This window comes from Hypanus sabinus, chromosome 10 (assembly GCF_030144855.1).
Source record: "Hypanus sabinus isolate sHypSab1 chromosome 10, sHypSab1.hap1, whole genome shotgun sequence".
Taxonomy (NCBI): domain Eukaryota; kingdom Metazoa; phylum Chordata; class Chondrichthyes; order Myliobatiformes; family Dasyatidae; genus Hypanus; species Hypanus sabinus.
The window spans coordinates 71,699,823-71,717,158 of NC_082715.1; the positions used below are offsets into that span (position 1 = coordinate 71,699,823).

Here is a 17,336-nt window from a genome sequence, read left to right on the forward strand (position 1 = left end):
CAGTAAGATGCTTTAAGGCAGAATTTGTAAAAGCCACATCCTTAGTTGTTGTTGGTGTGTCCAAGAAAGCTGGGTGGAAATCTTTGGGGATAATGTCGATTGAAATAGGAACATTAAAATAAAACATGGGGTTCAAATTGAAATTTTGGTTTAACCATTGACCCACCCCTCCACACTCCCAACCATCACTACTTTACTATTTCCTGTCAGTCACCTTATGGACAAACACTCCTATGCCTAACATCACTTTTTGGACATACAGTCAATTTATGTCTCCTTTAAAGCTCACCTAACTGTTTCTTTGTCTATCATGGACCAAAGGCCAGAGTTTGCCGAGTTGCTACTCCATATTGCATAAATTCAGTATTTGTAGAACCTCAGCAACACAGGTCCTAAATACCACTAGAAAACAGACACTACTGCAACAAATTCAGCATTTGTGGAACCTTCCCTCAACAACAGAATCCCAGACACCACTAGAAAACAGATACTACTACAACAAATTCAGCATTTGTGGAACCTTCCCTCAACAACAGAATCCCAGACACCACTAGAAAACAGACATTGAAACAGTCTAAATGCAAACTGGGTCATTCCCACTTGGATTACATGAGCCAAACTCAGGAAAATGGAGTCTAGCTTATATTCAGACTTTGGCTTGTCAGGGGTTATTAAGAAGTTATGAAATAAAAGTACTACTTTTCAAATAAACAATACTGTCTATGGGGCAATGGCTGGTTGCTCAAGGTGTGGTTTATAAAATGAAGTGACCAGGAGACGTTTTTATACATCAGCTAAATATTAGTCAATGGGGTGATGTTAATTGGCCTGCATCAAACCACACATATGGGCTTAAGTCATTTGTACCATTGCAACCAAATTCAAGGGAGCTTGCATACCAGACTGATATTATCACACAAAAAATAGCCGATCAATCAGTAGTTAGGAGATTTGTATGCTCAGAGATTCAAACCTCACAACACTAAACTTCGGCCTCTGGCTCTCTCTCCTTGGAATTTTTTTGTTCATGTGAATTAATTTGCCTCAACAAGTTGTTTCAACAAGGTATGTCCAGTGTCACTTTATGGACATATAATAAATCCCTGTATCTAAACTATCTTATGTATTTATATTTACTGTGTTCTGTATTATTGTATTCTTTATCTTATTGTGTTTATTTGTGCTGCATTGTTTCTGGGGTAACAATTATTTTGATTTTCTTTGCACTTTTGTACTGGAAATGACATTAAACATTATTGAATCTTTGCCTGTGACTAAGTCGCAACAAGCTAGCATGAACAAGTTGGGCCAAAGGGCCTGTTTCTGCGCTGTATGACTCTGTGATCAAATTAAATACCATGAACTGGAAATTTTACTTTCACTGACACTATGCTAGTGAGCATTACATGAACATGGGATAATGCTTTGGGGAAATGTTTACACAAAGGCAGGTAGATAATAAATTTATCAAACTATTTTTAAAACTTAATAGCTTCCACATTAATGTGAGGATTCATATTCAGCTTGTGTTTCTCTCCATGATTATGTTTGTAGCTAATACGCTGCATAAATTAACTCAACAATCTTCTATAGTATCATTAACAGTACTTTACAGATGATAAACAGATCAATTTAAGATTATTGAATAGTTTCCTAGAATGATAAAATAAATTTGCGACTTCACAATCTACCTTGCTGTTTTCTTGCACTACACTTTCTCTGTGGCTGTTACATTCTGTTATTGGTTTACCTTCTACTTTTTCAATGCACTGGTAATGAGTTGATCTATTGTATATGAACACAATCTTCTCACTATACCTCAGTATACGTGACAATAATAAACCAGTCAAATTATTATTTTCAATTAAAGTTTTAAGTTCTTGTTGGGGTTTACATCAAACATAATTTGTAGTCAGAGAGCAGAGAAATAGGTCCTTCAGCCCAACTGGTCCATGCCAACCAAGATTCCCATCTTAGCTAGTACCACACACGCAAAATGCTGGAGGAACTCATCAGATCAGGCAGCATCTACAGAAAGGAATAAATAGTAGACATTTTGGGTCAAGACTTTTCATCAGGACCAGCATAAAGCTAGTGCTATTTGCCTGCATTTGGCCAACAGTCCATGAACATTACCTCTCTATTTCTCTTCTGCCCTGTCTATTTATATGTCTGTCTATCTTTCTATTTTTCACTTTATGTGACTTGTATATGCTTCATGTACATATTTCACTGTACTGTTGCTACAAAATGACATATTTCACAACATATGTCAGTGATAATAAGCCTGATTCTGAAACCTTTCCTATCCATGTACTATACTTTCCTTTTAAATGTTGTTAATATGCCTGCCTCAAATATTTCCCTGACATTTTGCTTCATATACTGGGTGAAAATGTTGCCCCTCAGGTTCCTATTAAATATCCCCCCTCTCATAATAAACCTTTGACCTCCCAACACTAGGGAAAAGAACTCTGGAAACTCCTGGGAGTGCACATCTCACACAACCTCTTGTGCTTCCAGAGCATGTTCTACACAATCAGGAAAGCTCACTAATGCTTCTCCTTTCTGAGGAGGATGAAGCAAGCTGGACTATGCACATCTATTCTCATAACATTTTACAGATACACAGTAGAGAGCATCCTAGCAAGCTACATCACTGAATGGTACAGAAACTGCACTACAACAGACCGGAAGGCTCTACAATAGGTCGTCAAAACTGTCCAATGCAACACCAGTACCAGCCTACTCACCATCAAGGATATACATAAAGAAAACTCAGTGATCTCACCCATCCTGTTCATGGACTGTTTGTCCCACTCCCATCAGGGAGGATGCTACATAGACATACACACCAGGACCACCGGGCTCAAAAACAGTAACTTTTCCCAAGCAATAGGGTGATCAACACCTCCACTTAATAACCCATCCCTTCACAACTCAACCAACACTACTTTATCATGTTCCTGTTAGTCACTCCTGTGCCTAGCATCTCCTCAAGGATATAAGATCAATTTATGTGTAATAGCTATATTATGTATTTATATTTATTGTAGGTGTTTTTTTTGGGCTGACTCAGAGGTAGAGAAACAATGATTTCATTTTCTTTTACACTTGTGTACTGGAAATGACATTAAACAATCTTAAACCTTGAATTTTGAAGGGGCGTATTCACCCTATCTATGCCCCTCAAGACAGAGTGTAATTGGGGACACAAAATATACTTGAAGAACAGGATCCCAGATGGGAACAGCTTAGGGCATATTTACACCAGGATGTATTATGTAATTGAGTTGTCATTTGTGCTTTAACTATATTTTGTTTTCCTTCTAAACTTGTTTAAACCATTCTAAAAGATGTTTTAATTGCTTGCACTTTCTATTTATGACTTAGCTGAATGCGGAGCCTCTGTAACTGCAACGGAAGGCACGTTGCTGTCGCCAAATTACCCAGTGAACTACGAGAACAATCATGAATGCATCTACAGAATTGAGACACAGCCAGGGAAAGGAATCAGCCTTCACGCTAGGACATTTAATCTTCAGGAGGGTGATGTTGTTGAGGTAACAGTGACATTGACACATACAGTATCTCTTTCATTTTATATTTTACCTCAAATTGTAATAAATGGTTTCGCTCAGTGCCACAAAATCTCAATGCCATTGGAAGTAGAATTTTAAAGGTGTATCAATTTGAGCCAAATCTTAGCTGAGAAGCTTGTTTATGTTAATGTTTCCAATTTCAAGTGATTAGATTTTAAATCCGTTTTCAATGTCATCTTTCATAGGTTTGCCAAAAATGGGCTGAGTAATTGTGCCATTGAATATTTCAAGATTAAATTCTAATTGCTAAGAGTTAGTTGCATTTAGGTGCTGGCATTTGAAATTTGGCATTATAAATCTTGAGTTGGGGTTTGTGTTGTGTGCGGAAACCCCCCACGCTGCATGCGCACACACACAAACACTCTCTCATTGCTTTAGACAGATACTTTTTGATGCATGAAAAAGAAAACAAAGCCTTTGCATTGCTCTTATACATGAGATCCATATGCTAGAAATCTTGAGTAATTCACACAAGATACTGGAGGAACTCAGCAAGACCAGCAGCATCTACGGAGAGGTATAAAGAGTCAACGATTCGTTCAGAGCTCTGATGCTGAAGGGGCCTGGGCAAAATTGCTGACTGTTTATTCCTTACCATAGATGCTGCCTACCCGGTTGAGTTTGTCCAACATCTTGTGTGCATTACTTTGCATTTTAAGAGAGGCATAGATAGAATAGGCAGAGAATATCTTTTTAAAAGAATCAAAATATCTAATACCAGAGGACATCAAGTCAAGTCAAATCACTTTTTATTGTCATTTCAACCATAACTGCTGGTACAGTACACAGTAAAAATGAGACAACGTTTTTCAGGACCATGGTACTACATGAAACAGTACAAAAACTACATTGAACTATGTAAAAACAATACAGAAAAAAACTATACTACACTAGACTACAGACATACCCAGGACTGCATAAAGTGCACAAAACAGTGCAGGCATTACAATAAATAGTAAACAAGACAATAGGCACAGTAGAGGCCAGTAAGTTGGTGTCAGTCCAGGCTCTGGGTATTGAGGAATCTGATGGCTTGGGGGAAGAAACTGTTACATAGTCTGGTCGTAGGAGCCTGAATGCTTTGGTGCCTTTTCCCAGATGGTGGGAGGGAGAAGAGTTTGTATGAGGGGTGCGTGGGGTCCTTCATAATGCTGTTTGCTTTGCAGATGCAGTGTGTAGTGTAAATGTCTGTAATGGCAGGAGGAAAGACCCCAATGATCTTCTCAGCTGACCTCACTATCCGCTGCAGGGACTTGCGATCCAAGATGGTGTCATTTCCAAACCAAGCAGTGATGCAGCTGCTCAGGATGCTTTCAATACAACCCCTGTAGCATGTGATGAGTATGGGGGGTGGGAGATGGACTTTCCACAGCCTTCACATAAAGTAGAGATGCTGCTGGGCTTTCTTTGCTATGGAGCTGGTGTTGAGGGACCAGGTGAGATTTTCCGTCAGGTGAACACCAAGAAATTTGGTGTTCTTAATGATCTCTACTGATGAGCTGTCGATGTTCAGTGGAAAGTGGTTGCTCCGTGCCCTCCTGAAGTCAACAGCCATCTCTTTTCTTTTGTTCACATTCAGAGACAGGTTGTTGGCTCTGCACCAATCCATTAGCCGCTGCACCTCCTCTCTGTAAGCTGACTCATCGTTCTTGCTGTTGAGACCCACCACGGTCGTGTCATCGGTGAACTCGATGATGTGGTTCGAGCTGTGTGTTGCAGCACAGTTGTGGGTCAGCAGAGTGAACAGCAGTGGACTGAGCACACAGCCCTGGGGAGCCCCCATGCTCAGTGTGATGGTGTTGGAGATGCTGCCTCCGATCCGGACTGACTGAGATCTCCCAGTCAGGAAGTCTAGAATCCAGTTGCAGAGGGAGGTGTTCAGGCCCAGCAGGCTCAGCTTTCCAGTCAGTTTCTGAGGAATGATTGTGTTGAATGCTGAACTGAAGTCTATGAACAGCATTCGAACATATGTGTCTTTTTTGTCCAGGTGGGGTAGGGCGAGGTAGAGGGTGATGGCAATGGTGTCGTCTGTTGAACGGTTAGAACAGTACGCGAGTTGCAGGGGGCCCAGTGAGGGGGGCAGTAGGGTCTTGATGTGCCTCGTGACGAGCCTCTTGAAACACTTCATACTGATGGATGTGAGTGCAATGGGATGGTAGTCACTGAGGCATGACACTGAAAACGTCTTCGGCACGGAGACAATGGTGGTGGCCTTGAAACACATTGGAATGGTGGTGCTGCTCAGGGAGATGTTGAAGATGTCATTGAGAGTATCTGCTAGCTGGTCTGCACATCCTTGAAGCACTCTACCAGGAATATTGTCTGGTCTAGCAGCCTTCCATGGGTTGACCCTGCACAGGGTTCTCCTCGCATCGGCCACGGTGAGACACAACACCTGGACATTTGGAAGAAGGGTGGACTTCCTCACTGCCACGTCATTTTCCACCTCAAAATGAGTGTAGAAGTTGTTCAGCACTTCTAGGAGGGAGGCATCATGCCGCAGAGTCTGGTGATGTTGTCCTGTAGTTGGTGATGTTCTGAATGCCCTTCCACATGTGCTGCATGTCACCACTGTCCTGGAAGCGGCTGTGGATTCGCTGGGTGTGTGCATGCTTTGCCTCTCTGATGACCTGGGACAGTTTGGCCCTCACTCTTGTTAGGGCTGCCTTGTTGCCTGCTCTGAAGTTGGAGACACGGGTCCTCAGCAGCACACGCACCTCCCTGGTCATCCATGGCTTCTGGTTAGCGCGTGTAGTGATGGTCTTGGAGACAGTAACATCATAGGTGCACTTGCTGATGTAGTTAGTCACTGATGCCATGCATTTAAAGTGTGAGGAGGGAATTTCAAATGAGTTGTGAAGGGCAAGCTTTTAACACAGAGTGGTGGGTGCCTGGAATGTGTTGCCTGGGGTGGTGATAGTGATAAACATTAGGAACTTTTAAAGATATGTTTAGATAGACACCTAAATGGAGGAAAATGGAATTAAATGGATATTGTGTAGGCAGAAAAGATTAGTTTAGTTAGCCATTTGATTATTCATTTAATTAATTCAGCACAACACTGTGGACCGTACAGCCTGCTCCTGTGCTGTATGGACTGCTCTGAGTTCCATATTCTCTGGCTCTGGTCACACTGAGCTTTATTTACCATGGGCTTTATTTATATACACTTGTGCTTTTATTTCCCATTTCAAAAGGAATTATGTTTTGTGCATAAATGTCATTGGTACAACAAGCTCTCAATTACTTCATTCCATAGAGACACTTCAGTTACATGTGTATTTTTATTTTTTTTCTGATACAATTTACCTTGACTCCTATAATACAGAAGAATAGGCTATTTTCTTCTAACTGTACAATCACAGCCAAGAATTGAATCAATTTATCATCCATTTAGCGGTCTTGATATAAAAGCTTGAGCGGGCTTCCTATTTTTTCACACACAACATTGGATTTTGAAACTCCAGAAAAAGGAGAAAATCTGCAGGTGCTGGAAATCCAAGCAACACAGACAAAATTCTGGAGGAACTCAGCAGGTCAGGCAGCATCTATGGGAAAAAGTACAGTTGCTGTTTTGGGCTGAGACTCTTTGGCAGGAAATGTCGACTGGACTTTTTAACATAGATGTTGCCTGGCCTGTTGAGTTCCTCCAGCATTTTGTGTTCATTGTTTGAAATTCCAGGTTGAGATTCTAAATGGACGAAAGGCCAATTTTGATGTTATCAGAAAGATATTGGGGCAGGCAGTAGTCTTGTAAAGGTGTACTTGGTAAGTGGGAGGCCATCAAAAGTAAAATTTTGAGAGTACAGGGATTGTATGTCCCTGTTAAAATGAAGGGCAAGGATAACAATTTTACGGAGCCTTGGATTTTCAGAGATATTGAGGCAATGGTTAAGAAAAAGAAGGTGATGCATAGCAGATAGGAAAAATAAGGTACCTGAGGAGTGTCAGAAATGTCAGAAACTTGAGAACATTTAACAAGGGAATGAGGAGGGTTAAAAGGAGGTATGAGGTTGCTCTGCCAGACAAGGTGAAGGAGAAACCTACAGATATATTAGGAACAAAAGGATAATCCACTAGAAGATCAGAGTAGTAATCTATACATAGAGGCAAAGGAGATGGGGGAGATCTTAAATAGATTTTTTGCATCTGTATTTACTTGGAGATGGACGCAGAGTCTATTGAAGTGAAGCAAAGCAGCAGCGAAGTCATGGACCTTATACAGATGATAGAAGAGGAAGTGCTTGCAGTATTGAGGAAAATTAGGATGGATAAATCCCCAGAGCCTGACAATATGTTCCAGTAGACCCTATGGGAGGCTAGTACAAAAATTGCAGGGCCCTGGCTGAGATATTTAAAACATCCTTAGTTATGGGTGAGGTGCTGGAGGATTCAAGGATAGCTAATTTTGTTTCATTGTTTAAGAAAGGCTCTAAGAATGAACCTGGGAATTATAAGCAAGTGAGCCTGACATCAGTTGTGGGAAAGATATTAGAAGATAATCTAAGAGACCAGATACATAAGTATTTGGATAGACAAAGTCTGATAAGGATTAGTCAAATTGCTTTGTGTATGTTAGGTTGTGTCTAACCAACCTTATAGAGCTTTTTTGAGAAAGATACCAGGGAAGCTGGCACAAGTAAAGCAGTGGATGTTGTCTACATGGACTTTTGACAAAGCAAGGCTTTTGACAAGGTCTCTCATGAAAGGTTTGTCAAGTATGTTTAGATGCCCGGTATTCAAGATAAGGTAGTAAATTGGATTAGATATTGGCTTTGCAGGAGAAACTAAAGAGTAGTAGTAGTTACGAGCAAACACGAGGGTCTCGGCCCGAAAAGTCGACAGGGCTTCTCCCTATCAATGCTGCCTGGCCTGCTGTGTTCCACCAGCATTTTGTGTGAGTAGAAGTAGTTAGTTGCCTTGACTAGAGTCCTGTGACAAGAGGTGTGCTGCAGGAATTGGTACTGGGTCTATTGTTGTTTGTCATCTATATCAACAATCTAATGATAATATGGTAAACTGGATCAGCAAATTTTGCAGATGATACCAAGACTGGGGGTGTAGTGGACATCACGGAAGGCTATCAGAACTTGCAGTGAGATCTAGAGCAGTTGGAAAAGGGGGCTGAAAAATGGCAGATGGAATTTAAAGCAGACAAGGGTGAGGTTTTGTAAATTGGTAGACAGACCAGAGTAGATCTTACAGAGTGAACAGTTGGGCACTGAAGAGTGTGGTAGACAGAGGGATCTGGGAATACAGAACAATAATTCCTTGAAAGTGGAATCTCAGTTAGGTGGGATTGTAAAGAAATCTTTTGGCACATTTCACATTTTTCTAAGAACACCCCCCCCCCCCCGCCCAATCTTTCTTCAGGGTTAACATTCAACTCTTACCAGTAAGCCATATTCTGGTTCTGTAAATAATACAGAAAAAAAAGAACAATGAGGTAGTTAGTGTTCAAAGAGCGTACAGACATCTGATGCTCGAGTGGAAGAAACAGTTAGTGAAATATTGAGTGTGAGTCTTCAGGCTCCTGTACCTCCTCTCTGATGTTAGTAGTAAGAAAAGGGCATGTACTAGGTAGTGAGGGTCCTTAATGATGGAAGCCACCTTCTTGAGGCATCACCTCTTGAAGGTGTCTTCGATAGTAGAGGGAGGGTTGGCAGTCTCCATTCCAAGCGGTGATGAAACAAGTCAGAATTGTCTCCATTATGCATCCACAGAGACTTACAAGAGTATTTGGTGGCATAACAAATCTCCTCAAATTCATAATGAAATATAGCTGCTCCGTGCCTTCTTTGTAATTATATCAATACGATGGGCCTAGGATAATTTTACAGAGTTGTTGATACCCAAGAACTTAAAACTGCTCACCTTGTCTACTTCTGATCCCTTGATAAGGACTGGTGTATGTTCTCCTGACTTCCCCTTGCTGAACTCCGCAATCAATTCCTTGGTTTTACTGACATGCTTTAAACTGATAAATGTCCTTTTGCAATGTGTACAACCCTCTGCAGAAGCTCAAAATCTGCTAACACAAAGTTAACACAAAGTTAATTCTTTTGCTAACACAAAGGATAAAATCTTTACACATGTTGTTGTCCTTCTATGTTCTTTATTGGATTATAACTTTTATATATGGAAAGAAAATTGATTTTTATGCTCCTTATTACATTCCTGTTAGTTTTAGGAGCTTAGTCAAAGTGTTTTGCATAGGAAGAAAAGCAAAGTATCCCCAGTATGGACTTGTTTGGTTAATTTGATGGAGCACGGACCATTATATATTTCTTTACATAGACAATAATGCAATTTTATAGAATATTTTATGTCATCCTCATCTGATGTTTATCTGTTTTTTTCTCTTTTACTTATGAAACAGTAGACTTATTTTTTGAAAGGAGGGAAATATAGAAAATTCCGTAAGATACTTGTGATGAATCCAAGACTGAATCCTGAGAGGAATGATGCCCTCTAGTCATAAAGTCATAGAGCACTGCAGCACAGAAACAGGCCCTTCAGCCCATCTGGTCTGTGCCATACTGTTACTCTGCCTAATCCCTTCAACCAGCTCCTGGACCATAGTCCTCCACATCTATGCCATGATATACTTATTCAAACTTTTCTTAAATGTTGAAATTGAATCCTTGTCCAGTTCTGCTGGCAGCTTGATCCACACTCTCACGCCCTCTTATTATAGATGATTCCCCCCCTCCCCAAGCTTCATTTAAACATTTATCCAAATTTCTCTTGAAGTATTCAGTGCCAACTATTCTCTTGTCCTGCTACTATTTTGAAAACTGCTTGTCAGCTGAAAGGAAAACCAATGCAAGATTAACAAAGAACTGAAGTTCCTGTGTCAAATTGTTCTTCACCAAAACATATAGAATCAATTCATCAACATTCAATCTTATTGCCATTGCATTGAAAGGATTTTCCTGCCTCTCCAGTTAAATTTAACTGTGAAATATAATGGAAACGGCATTAGAGATTGATCTATGACAGGCAGTTGATCTATGACAGGCTGCTTGATATTGCGATTTACCAATCAGAATGGCCTTAATTCCCCATTCTTTATCCAGTGAAGATTTAACTAGAATGAAATAAGGCCTAGATGTTTTGTGATATGGCTGAAGTCCTGATGAGGTTACTTCAATGCACTCTTTAATAACTGTGCATTCTGTCTTTCAGGTCTATGATGGAAAAGATAATTCCTTTCGTCGCCTTGGGGTTTTTACCAAATCCGAATTGCTGGGAGTTACCTTAAACAGCACATCAAATCATATGTGGCTAGAATTTAACACAAATGGATCAGGGACTGACCAGGGATTTGATCTCACCTATACCAGTAAGAGAATGCTTTATATAAAGGAGGAATTGCATGATGGTTAGATAGAGTTGTATATTCCGTACACCGTAGAGTTCTCAGTTCCCCTCTAGTTTTGACTTCCAGTCCTCTATGGAGATCCCTCACTGTGGATCCATTCTGGTTGCCAGTTAGTTTTTGATTTCACTCTTTGGTATGTATTGGATGTTTTCTTTATCAAAGATTCTTTCTACATGTATGTCTTTCTTTGACAAATAATGTGAAAGCCTTTAGATTTTACGACATTAGCCTTCAGGCCAGCTGCTTTGCATAAAGCTGATAGAATTTTAATATTTTGGTCCATCCACATGAAGATGTTGCTCAAGATTGTCATGTCATCATCGAAGGCTAATGTCGTGTATCTGGTTGTTCCTTCTTCTGGTACAAATTGGCTTTTATTTTTGATGGTACAAATAAATGGGTCCATAGTGATTTTGAATAGGTTGGGAGAAAGAAGGTTGTCCTGTTCAACATCTGTCTTGATATTTATCCATTCCATATTTTTTCTGCACCTACTGCTCTGATAGTTTTAAAGATCCAGAACAAGGTCAATAAAAACCTTACATAATCTCAGTTATGTTTTGTAACTCCAGAAACTAAAAGCAAAACAGAGGAGCTTGGGGATAATACGTCTAGTTAGTTTTACTTTAGTGAGATGTTCACATATGATGTGCTGGCATAATAACATATGCCATTCACATACTTCTTACGTATAAACCATAATGAATTCTATAAATCAACAAAGAATGCTTAATTAAACAACATATTTACAATATTATTCAAATATTACTGAAATATTGAACAGTCTACACTTCTCCCTGTTTAGATATAAACTACAACTCAGTGTAGAATGCATCTCAACTCTAATATAACAACATTAGATTCTAGGGCCTCCACTATGGTTATTGTATGAAATGAGTCCGAGACAGCAGGATGTAGTTCTGAAAGCTCTAATAATTGACTCTGCTCTTCGCAGCTGATTAATGAGACACCTTTATTCCCTAATAATTGACTCTACTCTCCTCAATTGATTAATGTGTCATCTCCAGATGACATCAGACACAATCTCCACTGGATAGAAGAGTGGTCCATTTTGTCCTTAATTTTTCCAAGTACCCACTTTTGATTACCTCTGTAATCTCTCAACAGGACTGCTTGTCCGGGAGTGAAACATCAAACCTCAAATTGTGTAAGTTGTGTGTCCTGTATACCCTTTCTGAAAATGACTTTGAGGAGATCCAAGCGTGAGTGCAAGGAATGACCAACGATCGGCAGACCTGCTGAGTTGTTGGCTGTGCAGTGTGCTGCATTGCAAAATGCAAGGAGAAAATTGGCAAGTTTCAGATTCATTGTCAGTGTGGTGTGTTCTGCTGACATTGCTTGCAGACCATCATTAGACTCTTGATGAACCTTTCTGCCAAGCCATTGTACATGTAATAAGTCTTATTCCATTCATTTACAGGGATGATTGAAATTGTCCTGCAACGAACTGTAGTCTACTGTCACTAAGTGATCTGGAACATCAGATCTTGAGAAAAGACTTTTCAACACATCAGCAGTATGTGAGGCTGAAAAGGAGACTGTTGGGCCACTTTGTAACTGCACTCACTACTACCAAAAAATATGTGTCCATGAATGATCGAACAAAATCCACAAGCCAGAGCAAAGCAAGCCATTATTAGGGATGGAGAGGTGCTGCTTTTGGCATCTTCTGGGTGTGTTGGCATCCCATGCAGTGCATGGTGAGCTGCTCAATCTGCTGATCTATCCTAGGCCACCTTAAAAAGCTTTCATTTTGACCATGCCTAGATGACCAGCTTGGAGCCATTTTAGGTTACCATGTATACCTGAGGCAGTGTGGGGTATTTTCTGCCTCCCTTTGGACCATCTCTGCCATAATAGGGACACTTTCAATTTATGTTAAGGAGAATACACTGAGAGGAGAATCCTTTTGTAAATTTTCCAGTTATTTCTTTTTCTTAGAGTAAATGGGACAATCCATCAGCATTTCGATGATTAGTTGTTCCCTTGAATTCAATCTTGTTGTTGTGTCCTCCAAGAAGAAGAGCCTATCTCTCCATTTCTGAAGCAGCTTAGTGGAACATCCTTCTCTTGATTGAAAATGGATACTGGTGTTTGATGATCAGTACTGAGGGTAAACTCTCTCCCATCCAGATACTGGTTGAAATGTTACACATTCCAAACCAGACTCAAGGTCTCATTGTCAATCTGTGCGTAAGTTTTCTCTGCAGTGGTAATGGAATGTAATTCATAGGCTATGGGGCATTCACTTCCATCACTCATAACATGTGACATGACTGTACCTATCACTTAAGGTGAGGTGTCTTTGGCAAGCTACACTGGTTAATGTGGATCACAGTGTATTAATACAGTGATTGACATCACAATTTCCTTTGCCTTTTCAAAACCCACCTCACACTGCTTTGTCCTTTGCTATTTCTTCCTGATCTATAGGAATGAGTTCAAGAGGTGGAGCAGAGTACCCAGGATTGGCAGGAATATTTATAGTAATTGACAAATCCTGAAGTGGGGCATAACTGTGTCTTTGGGGCATCCACCACCACTTGAATTTTCTGCACACACTTGCGTAATCCTTGTGCATCAATGGTGTGACTACTGTAAGTGATTCTTGGTTTAAGGAATTCACACTTGGTTGCATTGTGTACTAAGCCCATAATCTTCTAATCTTTTTAACACAATCTGGAGTTTTAGGAGATGCTCCTTGTTATCATTACTGGTAACAATGATTCACTTGGGTAATGCTGAGTTCCTGGGCAGCCTTGCAGCACCTGGTCCTTAGCTTTTTGCCAGAGTGCAGATGCAGATGCTACCTGAGAAATAATCCTATTACAGTGATAAAGCTCTTATTGAGTCTTTATGGTAAGAAACACTTTGGATCCTTCTTCCATCTCTGTCTATAGGTAGGCCTTGGCTACCAACTTTGCTGAAATGCTTCCCTCCAGAAAGGTTAGCAAAGATATCCTCTGTCCTGGGTGGAGGATATAGATGTACATTCAGAATTGAGTTGATCTGTGGTGACCATAAAATCACCACAGATCCTCATATATCCATTCTTATTGGCTACTGGGACCACTAGTGTTGGCCATGGGCTCCACCCAATCTTGGAATGAATTTCTTCAGCCTCCATGTGATCTGGCTCACGGGCCACATTTTCATGGATGGTTTAAAGAACTTGGATGTGCCATTTTCTTTTTACACCCTTGTACCCTTGATATGAATGAGCTTTCCAATGCCATCATTGAACACCACTGTTGAATCATTCAGTTTCATTTGACTCTATTGCAGGTGATGTGGCATGCAAATTGTGGATGGGTCTCCAATCCAGTTGAAGTTGTCTCGGCCACTCACAATGCTGGTCTTCCTGTTTTTAACACATACAAGTCCAATGTGGCTTGTTGGTTCTTGTATTCCAGTGTTACAAATGTCATTCCCACAGGAGTGATCTTTTCTCCAGTATAAGTTGGATATCTACAGGTTTCAGTTCAGTATCTTTGAAATGACATTCAAACTCATTTTGTGTAATGACTGAAACAGCTGAACCCATGACCAATTCCATTTTAATTAACTTGCTGTTCACTTCTGGTGTAAACCATATTGCTGGCCTATTGTTAGTTTTCACATTGTAAATCTCAGAGCCATTCGTTCTTGTTTCACTCTCATCATTATCAGATTTTTCATCAACAGCATGTATGTAAGTGTTCTTTTATTCCTGACTGCTGCTCACTTGTGTCCCTGGCTGCCATTTTCACTGATACAGTGATTTCAGCTGCTCTCATAGATGTGAGTTGTGCTTTAGTTAGGAGCCATTTTGTAATTTTTTTTGTGAGATACCACAAACTAATGATGAGCATCATTAAGCCCATCATTGAACTGACAATGCTCAGATAATCTCTTCAATTCACCATGTAAACTGAAATGGACTACCCTACCTTTTGATACCACTTCTGCAATTAACAATGGCTTTGAATCTAAATGTTCAGACCATACATTCATGATATCAGCAAAACTCATTTCACCTAGATTGGTTGGAGCAGTCAAGCCTCAAAGCAAGCTGTATGTTTTTCCAGCTATTGCACTCAGTAATACTGGCACTCACATTTCATTAGCTATTTGATTTGTTTCAAAATTCTGTTCAATTCATTCAGTATATATCATCCAGTTACCTGTTGTGCACTCAAAGTTTCTGATCTAGATGACTATTTCTGCTATTTATTTATGCATTTATTATTATTATCACCCAGTGTTCAGTGTTTATGAACTTGTAAACTTCATTCATGTACTGTCTTTTTTTAAACTCAATTGTCTTACTCCCCTTCCAAAGAAAAGCTTGTTTCACTTTAACAGATAGGTTCTCGTCTCATGTTAAATTTAAAACTTCCTTGTCACCACTGTTATGTTTTGCAACTCCAGTAGCTAATTAAAAGTAAAACACAGGAGCCCAGGATAACATGCCTACTTATTTTTCCTTTAGTAAGGCTCTCACATATGGTGTGATGTTATAATGACGGAAGCTTTTTTCCTATAGCCAGTAATGAAATATGTAATCAAACAATGAATGCTTAATCAATCAATATCAAAATCAGGTTATTATCACCTGCATGTGTCATGAAATTTGTTAACTTAGCATCAGCACAATACAATACATGCCAATATAGAAAGAAAAAAATGAATAACTAAATCAATTACAGTAAGTATATATATGAATATTAAATAGTTTGATTAAAGTAGTTCAAAACAGAACTAATATATAAAAATGTAAAAAAGTGTTTATGGGTTCAATGTGCATTTAGGAATTATATGGTGGGGGGGGGGGGGGTGGGAAGAAGCTTTTCCTGAATTACAGAGTGTGTGCTTTCAGGCTTCTGTACCTCCTTACTGATTGTAACAGAAGAGGGCATGTCCTGGGTGATGAGGGTCTTTAATAATGGAGACCTCCTTTCTGAGGCATTGCTCCTTGAAGATGACTTGGATACTATGGAGGCTGGTACCCAAGACTAATTTTACAATTTCCTGTGGCTTCTTCATAATATATATTTATAATAATACTCAAATTTTACTGAGATATTAAACACATGACAATCTCATCCTCTGTAAAGATTTCATAATTAATTTGTGTATGGTACACCAAAAGAGAATGATAAATTAATTTGGTTTCATTGAATTCTGATTCTTCTGTGGCCCAGAAGTTCTTCAGAATTTAAGAATGAGACATGAAACTTGTTGCCTATGATTGTTTTATTAAGTGTTGCAAGAACAAAGAAGAATAAGAAGAAGAAGAAGAAGCATTGAGAGAGCAAAGAAATGAGCAGACTAAAAAGCAGTCATGATCTTCTCATTCCACTTACAGAGCTAAACACTTACAGAGAAGATGCAGTGCAGGTAAACAATATGGTGCAGACTCTGCACATTCAGGTTTCCAGCTTAGCACAGGTTTTCAGAGCCTTCCCAGGTACTCCATTGCGACCTTCCGTCTTGCGAGGGTTCACTGTCTTTAAAGACAGTCAAGCATTGGCCTCTGAGATGGAGATCACAGGGTCATCAGGTGCAACAGGGATCTTCACAGCTGTAGTTGTATTATCCCTTTCAAAGCGAGCTTAGAAGGGATTGAGTTCATCTGGTAGTGAAGCATCGCTGCCACTCATGCTATTGGGTTTCGCTTTGTAGGAAGTAATGTCTTGTGGACCCTGCCAGAGTTGCCGTGCATCTGATAGTGCCTCCAATCACTTTCAAAATTGACTCTTCACCCTTGAAATAGCCCTCCGCAAATCATACCTAGTTTTCTGGTACAGGTCTGAGTTGCCAGAATTGAATGCCACAGATCTAGCCTTCAGCAGACGACGTACCTCCTGGTTCATCCATGGCTTTTGGTTTGGGAATGTACAGTAATTCCTTGTAGGCACTCTCATCCACACAGGTTTTAATGAACTCGGTAGCAACTGCTTCATACTCATCCAGGCTCAGAGATGAGTCCCTGAATACAGTCCAGTCCACCAATCCAAAGCAGTCCTAGAAGTGCTTCTGTGCTTCCGTTGTCCATACCTTCTGAATCGCTGCATCCAGTACGGAAGGGGTTAACCAGAATTCCGTGAAACAAAGCACACACACGGTCCTAATGTCCCTTTAATTCAGCACCCTGGCTCTGAGATCATCTACTTTATTCACCAGAGACTGCATGATCGCCTGCAAGATTGTCGGTACAGGGAGTTTAAAACGCTGTTTCCTTAAACGCACTTGTAACCCTGATCTACACCCGTGCTTCCTCCGAGGTGTCTTCCGTGGGCACTTCCAACCACAAACGGCATTGTTTCCTTCAGTTTTAAGCAACAATT

At 40.1% G+C, this 17,336-nt stretch overlaps 1 protein-coding gene across 1 annotated transcript in view; it reads left to right on the forward strand.

Annotated features, from left to right (window-relative positions):
* Positions 1-17,336, forward strand: part of LOC132400744 (CUB and sushi domain-containing protein 1-like) — a 2,029,389-nt gene that overhangs the window by 1,554,291 nt on the left and 457,762 nt on the right. The window contains exons 22-23 of the mRNA XM_059982042.1: positions 3,394-3,563; positions 10,791-10,947. Of these exons, the coding sequence (XP_059838025.1) occupies positions 3,394-3,563; positions 10,791-10,947 (327 nt within the window). The remainder of the gene's footprint in view (positions 1-3,393; positions 3,564-10,790; positions 10,948-17,336) is intronic.